The sequence below is a fragment of the Danio aesculapii genome, chromosome 23, assembly GCF_903798145.1.
Source record: "Danio aesculapii chromosome 23, fDanAes4.1, whole genome shotgun sequence".
Taxonomy (NCBI): Eukaryota; Metazoa; Chordata; class Actinopteri; order Cypriniformes; family Danionidae; genus Danio; species Danio aesculapii.
In genome coordinates, this window is record NC_079457.1 from 12,406,465 (window position 1) to 12,424,287 (window position 17,823).

The 17,823-nt window shown below is 36.0% G+C and overlaps 1 protein-coding gene across 1 annotated transcript; it reads left to right on the forward strand.

Moving 5' to 3' along the window:
- Positions 1 to 1,124: 1,124 nt before the first annotated feature.
- On the forward strand, positions 1,125 to 5,645 carry tmem18 (transmembrane protein 18). The gene is made up of 5 exons (XM_056449276.1): positions 1,125 to 1,298; positions 1,437 to 1,554; positions 3,415 to 3,469; positions 3,565 to 3,658; positions 5,175 to 5,645. Exons 1-5 carry the CDS (start codon positions 1,206 to 1,208, stop codon positions 5,271 to 5,273), a joined length of 459 nt encoding a protein of 152 aa, XP_056305251.1. The 5' UTR covers positions 1,125 to 1,205; the 3' UTR covers positions 5,274 to 5,645.
- Positions 5,646 to 17,823: the final 12,178 nt, after the last annotated feature.

Sequence of the window (17,823 nt, forward strand, 5' to 3'; positions counted from 1 at the left end):
AAGACTTTGTTCGTTGTGGCAACCCCAGATTAATAAAGGGACGAAGCTGAAAAGAAAATTAACTAATGTATGTAGAAATTTGTTATAAATAGGTTGTTATAGTTCCAGTCACATACATTAAATGTTTAAATATCTATTACATATGGTACTGCTCATATTATTTCACCATCTGTACACCAATGAATGTGCGTCTCCGTGGGTGGGGCTGTGTCAGTGTGGTAATGTGGGCTGGTCTGGCTACAGTGCCAGGGCTAATTTTTTGTCCCAGTCTGGCCCTGAACCTAGTACTCCCATACACTCCCATTCACACACATACACCACGGCCAGTTTAGCTTATTCAACTCACCTATAGCGCATGTCTTTGACTGTGGGGGAAACCGGAGCACCCGCAAGAAACCCACATAAACACATGCATAAAACTGCATTTCGTTGCCTTGTACTTGTACATGTGTAATGACAATAAAGTTGAATCTAATCTAATCTAATCTAAACATGCAAACTCCACACAACTCGAACTTAAACCTGTGACCTTCTTGTTGTGAGCCAACAGCACTACCCACTGCGCCACCAACAATATAAGTAAATCAGTTAAATAAAAACTATTTTCCTTTTGACTAGGGTAGACAGTAAAGCCAAAAATTACATTTTCCAACAACAATAAGAGAGGTTTAGAACACTGAAAATTGTTATTTATACATTTCGCACCTCACCCTCACCCCATAAGTTGACTGAGTATGCACAATGCCGAAATACGTGTAAAGCTGTCGCCTCATATTGATAACAAAAAAAATACAATTTACATCAATCACACTTTTAAATTTTTGTAAGTAATGTTTTGCTGGATAAAATCTGTGGAGAAGTTTGACGTTCATCTGTTAATAAAGCAAAATAAAAGTTTGCCGAGAACTTTTAACTTGAAATATGCCGCTAATAAACGCTTTGTATTTCGCTAAATTTGTTACTTCTAATTTCACTCGGGTATTTTGATATTCTGTTTCAAAGCCAGTGTCAAATTTTAGAGAAAGGTATTGGAAAAGAAATATTTGATATAGGGTTTACGTGTCTGATTTTCAAAGGAGTAACAGCGCCATCCATCGGTGAAGCGTCAGAGTTTCGGTCGAGAACGAAAGAGAAAAAAGTGACGAGTGCGGAAGTATTTGTTTTTGTGCTTTAGCTGCTAGCACAGTGGCGTGTAATCAAGTAAAATGACAGTATCAAACACTAAAAACGCCAGCGCAATTCCAATCGATAAATTCAGCAATGTTCGCATCACATCAATATGGACTTTCCTACAGTCTGTGAGTAACATTGGATTCTCGGTTTGTTCATATACAGAGACGGTTCAAGGAGTCGCGTCGTTGTTTTTGAGAGCACGTGGATTAATTGAGGAATATGTTTGTTTTATCTAAATAATAATAATGTGATTTTGTTGTCAGGTTGACTGGTCTGAGTCCTGGCTCATGGCTCTTCTGGCCTTTCATGTCTTCTGTTTTGCTTTCACCCTCCTGTCCTGCAAATACTACCGCATTCAGATCTGTCATTTTCTCCTGATGGGTGAGTGTTTATGTTTATATTAACGTTTTTATATTTGATTAATTATAATACATGTAGTCATTCACCTCACAGTATGTAATACTCATTAAATGTTTAAAATAATCTACATTTTTAAATGACAGACTTTTTGATTCAAAGCTGATGAAACTAATCACTATTTTTATTCTATATTTATGTGTGTGTATACATATATACAAAGACACACAAACACATTTTCTTCTTAAAAATAGCATAAATATTAATATTGTGTGTATATATAAACACACACAGTCAGAGAGATAGAGAAACACACATACAAGTACACACATTCACTAACACACTCCCAAAGTTGGATAGATGGAGACAGAGAAAAAGCGGGACATACAGGTACACACATCCTCACATACTGTCAGAGACACACATTCACTAACACACACACACACACACACACACACACACAAAGTTTGATAGATGCAGAAACACACACACATACATAGAGAGAGAGACATACAGGTGCACACATTCACTAACACACTCACAAAGTTTGATAGATGGAGAAACACACATACATACATAGAGAGAGAGACATACAGGTGCACACATTCACTAACACACTCACAAAGTTTGATAGATGGAGACACACATAAAAAAAGAGTGGGACATACAGGTACACACATGCTCGCATACAGTCAGAGACACATTAACTAACACACATACACTCTTTGTCATAAACACACACACACTCGTACTCTCTCTTGCATACATGTGCGCACACACAGAGATGCATTTATACTGACAAATTTTGAAACAAAATAATGGGTAAATAAAATGAAAATTAAAGAAATATTTCATATTTATTTCATAATTCATAAATAAATAAAATTGAGGTCTTACAGTGATATCTTTGTAATATTTTCAAATATAATAAAATATATTATGATGTGACATGATGGCTCAGTGGTTAGCACTGCAGCCTCACAGCAAGAAAGTCGCTGGTTTGAGTTCCGACTGAGCCAGGTGACATTTCTGTGTGGAGTTTGCATGTTCTCCCCATGTTGGCGTGGGTTTCTTCTGGCTCCAGTTTCCCCCACAGTTCAAAGACATGCGCTATAGGGGAATTGGGTAAGCTAAATTCCCAGTGATGGGTTGCAGGTGAAAGGCGGGTCATTCCCCTGATTAATAAAGGGACTGAGCCAAAGTAAAATGAATGAATGTATTACGGCGACTGATTATTTTATACATTTAAAAAATATGGCAGTCAATTTTCTCATAAATATATCTGTTACACAGAATGGCAGTGTTATATAATTTCATTCATATTTTTACATTTTATTTTCCTAAATATGATTTGAAACAATAGCAGATATTTCACTCTCATTTAAATTACTTTAATGGAGTTAGATAGTTGTGTGAGGTTCGGCAGCAGGACCACGCCTCACTTTGCCTCCTTAACCAATCACCTACTCCCTAAAACTTATTTAAGGCAGACCAGCCCTCTATCACTGTTCTTGTTCTCTCGAACCCACCCTCCCTCCCTCTATTTCCTTGCTTCCCATTAACAATCCTTATAACCCTCGCTTCTCTCCTAGGTTGAATTACTCAACCAATTACTCTACCAAAATATTACAGAGACTGTACCCCCAAACGGAGTCTCTGGGCATCATCGTAGGACGCCTGATCTACCTGTTCACTATTTATCCTCTCACTTCCTTCCCCTTCATCTCACTTTTCCCTTACCATCCCTTTCATCCCTACAATAAAGTCTTGCTCAAAGTGTGGCGTGGTCCATGCTGGTGAATATGTATATAAAGTCATGTTTGGATATGTAATATGATGCGGACACCTTTGGATTGTGTTGTAAATGTGATCAATCTTTTGCAGTTGCGATGGTTTACAGTGCAGAATACCTGAATGAGCTGGCAGCCATGAATTGGAGGTGTTTACTATTATTATAATACATTCACCATATCCCATCGACAAAGTTAAATACATTTAGTGGTTCCACTCAATATATCTGCATTTTGTCTTTAGGTCTTTTTCAAAGTTCCAGTATTTTGACTCAAAAGGAATGTTCATATCATTGGTATACTCTGTCCCGCTCTTGCTCAACACTGTTATTATTGTGGTAAGTTTCGAAATTTTTTCTCATATAATACTGCAGTGGGCGGTACGGTGGCTCTGTAGTTAGCACTATCGCCTCACAACAAATGTGGGTGTATGCATGCATCAACTTTATGAGTATATACACCCGAAAGTTTCATATATATTGTTTTGAACATCCAATAGTATACATTCATCGGCACTTAATAAGGTACACATGTCCGACTGCTTTTTAATGCACATTTCTAATCACATGGCAGCAACTCCATGCATTTAGACATGTAGGCATGGTCAAGACGATCTGCTGCAGTTCAAACTGAGCATCAGAATGGGGAAGAAAGGTGATTTAACTGACTTTGAATGTGGCATGGTTGTTGGTGCAAGCCGGGCTGGACTGAGTATTTCAGGAACTGCTGATCTACTGGGATTTTGACACACAACATCTTCTAGGGTTTACAGAGAATGATCTGATAAAGAGAAAATATCCAGTGAGAGGCAGTTCTGTGGGCACAAATGCCTTGTTGATGCCAGAAGTCAGAGGAGAATGACCAGATGTATTTGAGCTGAGAGAAAGGCAACAGTAACTCAAATAACTACTTGTTACAACTGAGGTATGCAGAAGAGCATCTCTGAATGCACAACACATCGAACCTTGAGACGGATGGGCTACAGCAGCTGAAGACAACACTGGGTGCCACTCTTGTCAGCTAAGAACAGGAAACTGAAGCTACAATTCACACAGGCTCACCAAAATTGGTCAATAGAAAATTGGAAAAACGTTGCCTGGTCTGATGAGTCTCGATTTCTGCTGCAACATTCGGATGGTAGGGTCAGAATTCATGTTGTTTTTCAACATGACAGCATGGATCCATCCTACCTTGTCTCAATGGTTCAGGCTGCCGGTGGTGGTGTAATGGTGTGGGGGATATTTTCTTGGCACACTTTGGGCCCATTAGTACCAATTGAGCATTGTGTCAACGGAACAGCCAATACTCAGGGTATTGTTGCTGACCATGTCCATCCCTTTATGACCACAGTGTACTCATCTTCTGATAGCTACTTCCAGCAGGATAAAGCACCATGTCATGAAGCACAAATCATCTCAGACTGGTTTCTTGAAAATGACAATGAGTTCATTGTACTCGAATGGCCTCCACGGTCACCAGATGTCAATCCAATAGAGCACATTTGGGATGTGGTGGACCGGGAGATTCACATCATGGATGTGCAGCCGACAAATCTGCAGCAACTGCGTGATATTATTTCCAGTACCTTGTTGAATCTATGCCACGAAGGATTAAGGCAGTTCTGAAGGCCTAAGGGGGTCCAACCCGGTACTGTTAGCCTAGTGTACTGGTGTTGTGTACCTAATAAAGTGGCCGGCTAGTAAGTGTGTGAGTAAACTTCTAGGTGTATATATGCATGTGTTGACAAGCGAAGTTTGATTTAAATCCTACACAGCGCCTCATATAATTTAGCATGTTTTAGGTGAACTATTCTTTTAAGTGTGTTTAATTTCAACTCAAAATCTGTGTTTTTAGGCTGTATGGGTATGGAGGACCTTCTCAACCATGACAGAACTTAAGATACTGCAATTAAAGAGAAAAGCGGCCAGAGAGAACCACAAGAAAACGCAATAGAAGGCATAAACCGGACATGCACCATTTTCTAATGGAATAATAATAGTTATGTCCAGTGGTGGAGGGCACGCACTCCATATGGGTCGATTTATAAGGAAACATGTTGTGGCGGAGGGTCTTGGGTGTTTATTTCAGACTGCCGATGGATGATTACTATACCTGCTATAGTAAAAACTCCTATCATATGTTTGATCTTATCAAAAACCTACTGGACAAAGGCATCACCTGTATTATGCAGCCATTTTGTGTATGTGTACTATAGATAGACCATTCCAGTGCTTAATATAGTTTTTTTTACATTGATTGGAATGTTGAACATGTAAATGGTGTATTTATGACATTAAATTGAATGTTGTCATTTTTTTATAGATACCATTGTGATTGTTTTTGGTGTTATTTGCTAGGTTACTACGTGTTAAATCATCTAGGACCATGAATTAGATTTTATTTAAACCCTGTTCACATTTATAAATTGTTTCCAAACGCTTATGAAATTGGTAGTTCACTCCTCTCTTCACCCAAAACTCTCGAAGCTTCAAAAACGTCTTTAAAGTGACCAAAAACAGTAAATCTACTTGAATGGACTGCATTAATTTAAGCATTCTGAAGAGACACAATTACTTTTTACAGATACACATTTAGCGAGAGGGATCTGGGCTCTGGAAAAAGAAAATATCCAGTGAGCGGCAGTTCTGTAGGCACAAATGCTTTGTTGAAGCCAGAGGTAAGAGGAGAATGGCCAGACTGGTTCCAGCTGATAGAAAGGCAACAGTAACTCAAATAACCACTCGTTACAACCGAGGTATGAAGAAGGCACAACACGTCCAACCTTGAGGTGGATGGGCTGCATCAGTAGACCACACCGGGTGCCACTCCCGTCAGCTAAGAACAGGAAACTGAGGCTATAATTTGCACAGGCTCACCAAAAATCGGATGATAGGGTCAGAATTTGCCATCAACAACATGAAAGGATAGATCCATCCTATCTAGCTGTCCTAGCCGCATCCAATGCTATCTTAATGTATTATCAGGAGCCTCAGGTATTAATTTTGTATAGCCTGTAGGTGTTTTTTTCACTCTTAGAGTGGCAGTAGACATTGACTTACATTGTAATTAAATAATTACCAAAAGCCAAAAACCTTCTATAATATCCAAATGAAAAAGGCACTTTGAATGACCAAACCTTAAAGTTTGTTTTGATTTAAAAACATATAAAACATATAAAAAATAAACACATTAAGAAGGTTTCTAAAAGTGCTAGAGCAAGCTGGAGGATTAATAGAAACATCAGGCATCAGTTACCTATGGCTGCTGCTAAACTTTTTATGAAAAAAACACTTTTTGACTTTTTTTTTTTTTATTCCTGGAGGGCCGCAGTTTTGCATAGTTTAGCTCCAACCACCTCCAACTCACACCTGCTTAATAGTCTCCAGTAGTCTTGAACACTTTGATTAGTTGGATCAGCTGTGTTTGATTAGGGTTGGAGCAAAACTGTGCAGAGCTGCGGCCCTGTAGGAATTCAGTTTGAGTTATGTGCTATGGCAACTTACATAACCTGAAAGTTACCACGATTTTAGAAACTAAAAGCTGAGGTTTTCAGCAAACATATCCTTAAACTTAGGATAAGCTTGAGTAAAAAATACCATGTATACCTAGGACAGGTCTAAATTACAAGCTAAGTTTCATTTTTGGGTGAATTAACCCTTTAAACCAGACCCAGACTTTACCATACGCAAAGTTGGCCCATGGTAACTTTTAATTTGGCCCTCCAACCAATCAAGATGGGGACAAATGATGGTGAAGGTTGGGGCAAATCCCTCAAACAGAAATCATCATTTCTAATTTTACATCACCATTTGTTTGTTTAATTGCTGAGCTACAACATAAGCAAAACTGAAATGAAATGTTTCAATGAAATGTTGTGAATTAATCAGATTTTTTAAAGGGTCTTCAAACCCTTAAACATTTTTTAAAGATGTTGATAAATGTATACATGTGGCACGTTGCTAAAAACAGGACATATATTACACTATAGAGTGAAAATTGATTATTTTTTAAAAATAAAAAACATTAAACTCCATTGTGTTATACAGGAGATTGTTTATGGTTTTATTGTAAGAAGTAGATTATAAAATGTAAAAAGAATATATATATACATATAATTATTAATATAATTAAAGCATTTTTTCTTTATATTTTTAACCATTAATAAATTAAGAAGTTACAAAGGCAACTTTAATGTAATACAGTTTGGTATATTTAGCTTCGGCCCACCACCCTCAATCAAGTTTGATTTTTGGCCCTTCATAAGAAAAAGTTTGGGCACCCCTGCTTTAAACCATAGGTCTCAAACTTGATTCCTGGAGAGCCTCAGCTCTACATAGTTTAGCTCCAACCACCTCCAACTCACACCTGCTTAATAGTTTCCAGTAGTCTTGAACACCTTGATTAGTTGGATCGGCTGTGTTTGATCAGGGTTGAAGCAAAACTATGTAGAACTGCGGCCCTCCAGGAATTCAGTTTAAGACCTATGCGTTAAACGTTTTATTAAAATGTCTTCCTTTAACCAGTAGAGGGGGCAGTGCATCAATTCCTGAAAGCTTAGCAAAGTCCATAGCAGCGCACCCAATATGGTTAAAGTCACAAGCATGCACGGACGGACTATCATAACCACTCTGAAGAGCTCAGGATTCATGGAGCAGATTCTCAAAATGCAAAGCTAATCATTATGAACGTTATGACTTTGGAACGATGGTGGTTTGATGGGCACAATCGGGCTTACTATTGAAACATGTACTTTATGAAGAGCATGTTTTACTTACATCTGTGTTGCTTTTATGCAGCTCTGTTTTATGTAGCACTATGGTTCGGGAGGAATGTTGTTTAATTTAATTAAATATGCACAAGAAGACAATAATGCTTTGACTTGACTAGACCTGACAATACTCCTTTCTCTCTTTCTCTCAACAGCAAAGCGAACACAGCTGAAATGCAGCTGTGGATTCCCAGAAAAGCTTTGTGTTTTATATAGGTGTGATATATGATGTTACATGATACTCTTTCCTGGAAAGCTGTGATGCTAACAATCGACCTTGAGGGATTTTGAGATTGACAGTTCAAGCATTTTATATGAGTTAGCTGTGGTCCGCTCTTCATTTCTCTTCTTCATCTGATTTTTCTGCCAATACGATGGCCAAGCCATCAGAAACAGGTGCTTTCTGCTCTCCTGGAAGGGTTTTCTGCTTTCTGGGGACTCATGGGAAGTGCTGAGATGTCAAAGGCGTGCACTTAAGAGGAAGATAAATTAGTTTTAGGATGTGAGAGGATTTGTGGTGCGCTGGCACATTGTGCATCTAGTACAAGCGTCTGTTGTTTTGTTTTGAACATCCCTGTATTTCACTGCCTTCATGGTTAAAATGCGAGCCAAGGCTATTAAAACTGACTTCAAGCATCATAGAAGAACTATGTTTACTTAGAACAAAATAAAAACTGAATGGGAAAAGGCTGACGATCTGACAGTATAATTTATGATAAGGTCTAGGTTCATCTTTGTTCTTTAATCTTAAGCTTCATTCAAACATGATGATAATATCAAACTATCACTCTCCCACAGATTTTCTCCACAGCTGTTTTGAAGGATCTCACATGCAGCATCTGTAAGTGATCCCACCACAAACTCCTGGCGCTCACCACTTGCCAAGAAAGCAAGTTAAATCTACAAAGAACTAATAAATATTTTTACATTCCACTTTTATATTTCCGTCATCTTCACACTTTTCCAATGCCTCCCCATCGTGACAATGAATGGTAGTGACCGTGACAAATAAAATGCTGCTACTGTCAATCGATCATTTATTAATAAAGCCCTTTAAAACTATGAAGGCTCACCGAACTGCTGTTCAAGATAGTTGCAATGACAATAACAATAAATTAAAACACATAAACCATAATATCTGTAAAAACGAATGCCTGTGTGAACATATGCGTCTTGAGACGTGATTTAAACATCTGCAAAGCTCTTCTTACTTAGAGTTTTTGTCTTGTTTCTAGTCCAAAGCAAAATAATCTTGTTTTTCCTTTTGACATAATATTATTTTGCTTACCCCATTGGCAGATCATTTTGCTTGTTTTAAGGAAAAACTCACTTAATATTGGCATATTCATTCTTAAAACAAATCAATATGTTTTGCTTGTCTAGAAAATGCTTCTTGATTGAAGAATTTTTAGATATTTGGACTTGAAGCAAGACAAAAAATATAAGTAAGAAAAGCATTATTTGCAGTGAAGAATGCGAACGAGAAAGCAGGTCCATTTCACAATCCAAAATTTAAAGTAAAAGGTAAAAAAACTAAAGAAATAAACTAAATTGATCATAATATCCATTGCAGAGTCCCCTCTTTTCTTATAGTGTCTGAAATAGTTTGTTCAGAATCTGTTTTTTTTCCAAACCCCATCTTTCTGAGAGTCCACTTTGCTCTGTAATTGGTTAAAGGGCTCAGTCTGTTGTGATCGGTGGAAAAGAGTACAGGAAAATCATACTCAAGTAAAAGTACCATCACTGTACCAAAAATGTAGCGCAAGTACACTACCTGACAAAAGTCTTGTTGTTGATTCCAGTTGCAACAAATAATAACTTGGAAAAGTGGCAGAAGGTAGATTTTTCAGATGAATCATCTGCTGAACTGCATCCCAATCATCACAAATACTGCAGAAGACCTATTGTAATCCACAAAGACCTAAGATTCTCACAGAAATCTGTCAAGTTTGATAAAGGAAAAATCATGGTTTGGAGTTACATTCAGTGTGGGGACGTGCGAGAGATCTCCAGAGTGGATGGCAACATCAACAGCCTGAGGTATCAAGACATTTGTGCTGCCCACAAACCACAGGAGAGGGTAAATTCTTCAGCAGGATAGCGCTCTTTCTCATACTTCAGCCTCCACATCAAAGTTCCTGAAAGCAAAGAAGGTCAAGGTGTTCCAGATTGGCCAGCCCAGTCACCAGACATGAACATTATTGAGCATGTCTGGGGTAAGATGAAGGAAGAGGCATTGAAGATGAATCCAAAGAATCTTGATGGGAGTCCTGCAAGAACGCTTTCTTTGCCATTCCAGATGACTTTATTAATAAGTGGTTTGAGTCATTGAAGAGATGTATAGATGCAGTCCTCCAAGCTCATGGGAGTCATACACAATATTAACTCTGTTTCCACTGCACCATGACTTTCTGTTAAGTGACAACACTTTTGCAAATTCAGACCTTACTGTCCTAATTAAATAATTAAACATCAAGGCATCATCAAAGTTTATTTTGGTAAAATGGAGTGTAGAATGGATTTGGATTGTAAAAATCAGTGTATTTTCAACATGTCAACTAGATGAACCAAACTCTACTAGGTTTCAGCTGCAACTACAGGCTGAAAGCAGACTTTATGAAAACTATAGACTGGTATTATGCAAATTAGCTTCAAATTTATGTAGGTTTGTGCAGGAAATAAGACTGGAATTATTGACGACTCATTCCAGGCCGTTCAGAATCACTTCTTTCATTTGAGAGGCAATGACTCTATTTATGCAATAAAGAATGAATCTGATTTATCATGCACTTTAATTTTTGAAGTTTTGCAGACCTTTACAGTAAGTATATATAAGTACACCCCTCACAAATCTCTCATTTAAATTCATATGTTCTATAGGAAGCTCCACAATATTTTATTTGTGCATATGCATTAGTTTAATTAGTACTGAGGCCAAATCTGGAGCTTATCTAACAAATTAACTTACTATTATTGGTTAAAAAATTAGTAGCCCAAATTTATATGTCATAGAAAAATATTATCTAACATTTTTAAAAATAGCAAAAGTCAAGAGAAACAAAAAATACATAAAATGTTGTTGCAATTTTGCAGTTTGTACTTTGTTTTTGCAATATTTTTCCTGAATTTGATTGTATTATCTTTCCATTTCTATAGATGTTCTGTGACTAAAATATTGTTTTAATAAATATATCTGTTTAATAAATCTGTTTTGTTCAAATGCACCAAAACATATTACCCATATTCACTGAGAAATGGATAAAAAATATATAAAAATATTCATTTTCAAAATAGGGTGTACTTAATTATGCTGAGCACTGTAATATAAAAGCACTTTAAAATTCTTCAAATCTTGGACAAACTGTTCATAATGTCAAATTCACTTGCTGAACGTGTATGCTGAAAGGTAAGAATACAGTATATGCTAACATTTAAAAAGGGGTTTCACCTGTTATGCTTTTATGGATGCCAGGTATTAATGCAGTCCCAAACATTTTGTCAGTCAAACTAGACTTAAAATATTTACATGAGTTTATATTAATATTTCAGTAATTTAACAACATAGTCTTGTTAATAATTAACTTATTTGGTGTCGGTTAATGGTCATGCAGACATATATGAGTACACCTCTCACAAATCTCTCATTTAAATGCATATGTTTTACAATATTATATTTGTGCATATACATTAGTTTAGTCAGTACTGAAAGCAAATCTGGAGCTAATCGAATTAAATAACTTATGATAATGGTCCAAAAACTAGTACACCCAAATTTATTTGTTAGAGAAAAATATAAAATTTTGTTGAAAATTTGAAGTTTGTAATTTTTTTTCCAATATTTCACATGAATTTAACTGTATTATCTTTACATTTCTAAAGATGTTCGGTGACAAAAAGATTATTTTAATAAATATATATGTTTAATAAATCTGTTTTGTTCTAATGCACCAAAATCCATGACCAATATTCACTGAGAAATTGATAAAAATACTCATTTTCATAATGGGATGTACTCAATTGAGTTGAGCACTGTATTTAGCTCTTTTTTGTATTTGTGAATGATATATTACTATGCCCTGTGTCATAATTACAATACTTTCTTCTTACTCAATTTGAAGTGCTGATATTAAAAGAACCACTGCTTTGCTTTCCCATCATATCATATGCATTATGTAGCATTTAAATATTATTAATAAGGTAACAAAGACTTGCATGTATTACATACTTTCTTTGAAATTAAGTCCACAATATCTCTTTATTATTTGATCTTTTGCTCAAAATACTAACTAAAACACGATCTTCCCATCTTGTGATGCTCAACAACCTTTCACCTCAAATCACAGCTTGATCTGTTCTTTCTGCTCCCATTGTGATGAAGGAGAGTGTTACAGTGTGTTACCACCACACAAAATAGCTTTGTGAAACAGGAGGTCATGGTTGAACAATTTCATGTTCCTAATAACCCAGATGTACAAGGACTATTAAATATTAATGAGAGTATACTTCAAAAATATATGAATTAGAATCCATAGGGGTGTCAATAACCATAGCACACATATATACAACATGTGAAGCTCCAAGAACACGTTTGTGCACCAAATTAAAAAAAGAAAGACTTTGCTAAAGTCTTCTCCTCTGCTGGCTCAGGTCAGAATGCGTGTTTACTATTGGCAATAAGATGCTTGCATTATGTTCTGCTACATCATACAGCATATGTATGCATATATGCAGTAGACATGCTCCCTAAAAGACTGAGAAAGAAAATACACAAATTTTGGTGCACAAATGTGTTCTTGGAGCTTCGAATGTTTACTGTTGGATTAATTTTTTTACAAATGACATTTTTTGACAATTTGAGCCTCTTGTTACTGTTGCTGTCTATGGAGGATGAGAGCTCTTGGATTTCATCTAAAATATCTTAATTTTTTTAATAATTAAACTTTTTTCATTATTTCACCAGCCAAGAACAAACAACACACTTCACACTACACATACATATGATACATGTTACATATTCAGCCGCCTGTCACACCAAGAAAATTCAGCTATCAGAAAAACAATATACAGTAAACATATATGGAAATTAAAGTTGTGGTACCTTTGTAAGTACATACTAATTTATCCTAATTTTAGATGTTGCCAGAGATTATCCCATTTTCTATGTACTTCTCCCTCATTATTTAATCTCCCCAGCATACACTCATACGATGCAATTTCAATCATCCAATCCACTCTTTCATTTCTGGCATTCTGGGACACTTCCTATTACGCAGGATCATCCTAGCAGCTGTAATGCATCCAATCTTAAAAAGAATAAAGGGATTTTTACCTATAGTAGGTATCACTAGTTTGTCACCTAGAAGACGTAGCCGTGGCTCTACAGGTAGCTCACAGCCTAGCCACTCCTCCATTATTCTTAAAATTTTACACCAGAATAGGTCAACTAAACAGCATTCCCAGATCATGTGTATATAAGTACCCTCTTCTTTATAGCATTTCCAACACTGATTATTTCCAGCTAGTCCCATCCAATAGAGTCTGGATGGTGTGTAGTAGTATCTATGTATTATTTTGCACTGAATGAACTTTCCTCTAATTTCTCTTATATTTTTACCTACATTGGAAAGGATGTCCAGCCACTCATTCTCCTCAATATCAATCCCCAGATCCTTCTGCCAAATTATTTTCTCAAATTATTACATACTTCTGAATTTACATTGAGCACCATTTTGTAAAAATATCTTAAATTGTGTTCTGGAGCTAAATGAAGGTCTCAGGGGATATAAACCTTTTAACAAAGATATTTGCTTTTTGATGAAACTGTGTTGTGTTTTTGTTGTGGTGACACGATGGCTCAGTGGTTAGCACTGTCACCTAACAGCAAGAAGGTTGCTGGTTTGAGTCTCAGCTGGACCAGGAGGCATTTCTTTGTGAAGTTTGCAGGTTCTACCCCTTGTCTGTGTGAGTTTTCTCTGGTTTCCCATACAATCTCAAGACATGCTCTATATGTGAATTGGATAAAGTAAATTGGCTGTAGGAAGGGCATTCGTTGTGTAAACATATGCTGGATTAGCCTTGTCACGATATTTATTTTTTGTTATGATATATTGCACCAAAATATATTGAAATAAACTATATTATTGTCATTTTAAGACCATTTTATGCCACTCATTATATAATGCCAGATTGACAATACAATATCAATCAATAACAACAATGCAAGTGCATTCTTCATTTAATTAAAGTAATTTTAACAATTTAATAATTAGGCACTGGAATCAGAATGTGAAAACCTATCCTAAAATATCCTGAATAAATAATAATTAAAAATGCTAAAGAGCCCTTATTATACATGAAATAGGGTCATATTTTGATTGTAAGGGTCTCCAACAACAGTCTAATATGCATGCAAGGTCAAAAAATACTTTCATGGTTTTATAATTCATTTATTTATTGCATTTATTTTCACCTAATTATCCCAGCGACTCCCATATGAATCGTTCAGTGATTCATTTGTTCCCAAACCCGTCCTTAGCGCGAAGATAATCTGCGCTGATTGGACCGATGACAGCCTGCTGTGCTGCGATTGGTCGACACTGACAGTCTTCAGCGTGAGACAGAGTGAAATGCCCAGCTGCTAATCAACAATATAAACGTAGTCACAGTGCAATGTCAGATTTTTTAAATATCGTGCAGCCCTAGTAGTGTGTGTCCAGCTGTAGACATGGTTTTTCAGCAAAGAATATCTCTCCATCCACCAAACATTCAGATGCTTAAATCAGTTTAAATGTTTACAGTAGAAATCTGCATTTGTCTCCTTGTTGAACTGTTCCAGGTCTCCGAGTCTATATCTGTCTTTGAGTCTTGCATGCTTTACTGTAACCATATCGGTGCTATTGATCGCTTGTGGGATGGTTTAGTAGAGGTCTATCAGCTGAGTACGACCGTGATGCTGTCCATCTAATCAGAGGCCTTTTCTTTTCCCAGCATCCCTGACGTTGACTGCATCACACTTCCGCCCAGTCATGTGACCCAAACGCTACATTTTCCCATCACAGAGCAGTGTGTCAGTGCGTTTCTTCCAGAGAAACCGGAGATGGCACGCACACACACTTACATCCAAATGCAGTCTAGACCCCAGAAAACCTCTATTAATGATTTCCTTGTAAGCATATCATTCGTAATATTGGTTTGACTGGCAGCATTAATGTTCAGGTCTTTGTTTCCTGCGTGCTTCAGAAAATCTGCATAATCTCCGCTATTAATACAGGAAGTACCGTGTTGATAACAGGAACTGTGCTGGCCCATAGCACTTATCGTAATGTAAGGGATATGTTTACTTAGAGGAAATGATGACAGAGATCACAAATACTCCCCGACGTTCCAGAAAATATTAACTCAGAGGCTGACGACTTGTGTGAATCTGGATATAGTTATGTTACAAACAGCAAAGGAGGTTAGCAATACGTGAGATGTAAAGATAAGTCAGGTTGTTCTCAGCGTGAATTATGTCACTGAGTCACATTTCATTTGTTTGAATTATTGATGCCAATAGCATTGCAGTGCCATGATCTCATCAGACAAAATATGCCACGTCACAAAACTAGTGCTTTACATTCTCTGAAAAAAAAGAGTGAGTCATTTGTCTCTTACAGGGTATATCGCAAGGCTAGAGCAATGCGAGTGTTTGCCAGGGTTTTGCAAAGATATTTTGACAGGTTTTTAATACAGTACAAGGGTGAAAAAGACACTTTTAACTATTTTATACTGAGTTCTGTTTGAATATTTGGGGTCTGTAAATTGAAAATGTTTAATGTTCACCAAGTTTTTTTATTTTTTAAATAATTTTTTTTTTTATTGTTTATCAAGACAATACATCATAGTATACAATACAACATAGGAAAAATTACAGACTGACTTATTTTTCTTATTTTCCCACTATCCCCTCAAAATAAAATAAATAAAATGTATGAATTATAAACAAACATCCTCTGATAGAAAAATAAATAAAATTAAAATATAAATTAAAAGAAATTCTTTAAAAAAAGAGCAAGTTTACAATAAGAGCAAAAAAAAAAATATATATATATATATATATATATAAGTTATAAAAGTTCACATTAAGGAGTTAATATTTTCTCTTTCCAATTCATTACTGTGTATTAGAACTAATATCAACTGAACAGGGTAAGCCTTAAACCTTTGATAAAGTCTAAAACAGAGTTCCAGGTCTTGTAAAAAGATTTGAGAGATCCTGCAAGTAAACATCTTAATTTCTCAAGTTTTATGTAACTAAAGATTTCTCGGATCCACATGTCATGTGATGTTTCCATTTGATAAGAATGGCTCGTCTAGCTAAAAGAGTAGAAAAAGCACTAACCTGGCGAGATGCAACAGTCAAGTCAACCCTTAATGTTCACCAAGTTTGCACTTAAAGATACCGTAAATTCAGTAATATTCTGAAATATACTATTTAAAAGAACTGCTTTCTGTTCTTATATCATTAAAGGTGGAATTTATTCCTGTGATGGTAAAGCTGAATTATCTGCAGCCATTGCTAGAGTTTTTCCCTAACGTTTTCCCCTAAGGGTCTAAAAAATAAGGATACTTATTGTATCCTTATTATAATGACTAATAAACACTTATTATATTTATTTACAATTCCACGTAAAATCTGTTAACATCTGTTAACCCTTATGTGCTGTTCTGGATGTTTTCATCCACTCTGGGGTGCTCTTGAGTTTTAACATGTCCACAACTTTCTCTGTGTTTCAGCTAATGGAAAGATTTTTGGTGACAAATCTTATTTTGACACATATTTTGGGAAAATGCTTTGAAATGATTGTTTTTTTAAATAATACACTCTGAGCAAATTTACTACCCTTTCGTTGTGTTCATGGCTGTTTTTGCCCCCATTTACTTCCATTATAATGACATTTTTTGATTGGAAATCAATGACACCATATAATCATACATTCTTGATTGTTGCTAGTTTTCCCTGTTGGGTAGGGATAAATTAAAAATGTTTACTGTTGATCATCAGTGCAAAAAAGCTTAGTTTTTCGATCAGAATTATATGGTTATATGAAGTATTGTGTGTGTGCGTGTGAGCCTGTGGGAGACACCTTTGCGCACTTAGCTTGATGTGTTTGAGAAAATAAAAAATAAGCAGCTCAGCTCTTAGCTCATAGTAAACATAGCACGCGTATTTATGCACGCACGGTATAATTTACTGTTTTACTTCATACACTGTAAAAAATTTTAAGCCAGTTCAACAAAAAAAAACTTAGTACTAATTTCCTTTTGTTTTTTCTTGTTTACTCAACTTTTGAAAACATCAGCTACACTGACTGAAAATAATTTGTCAGTGAAACAAAAAATGTCTAGTTGAGTCAACTTAACATTAGTAGTTTTCTGGAAACCTGCACCTGCAGGACAACAAATATTTTTAAGTTGTGCAAACTGAACATTTCTTGTCTGCAGGACTGAAATGACATAAGTTGAGTGAACAAGAAAATACTAAAGGAAATTAGTACTAAGAAATTATATGTTGTCAGAGCAAATACACATGGCTCAGTTTAAGTTGTGCTAACTGAACATTTCTTGTCTGAATAGCCTGAAATGACAGAAGTTGAGTGAATCAAAAAATACTATTGGAAATTAATACTAATAAATAAAATGTTATCAGATTAAACACACAAGGCAAAAACAAAACAGACACAAATTTTACCAAAA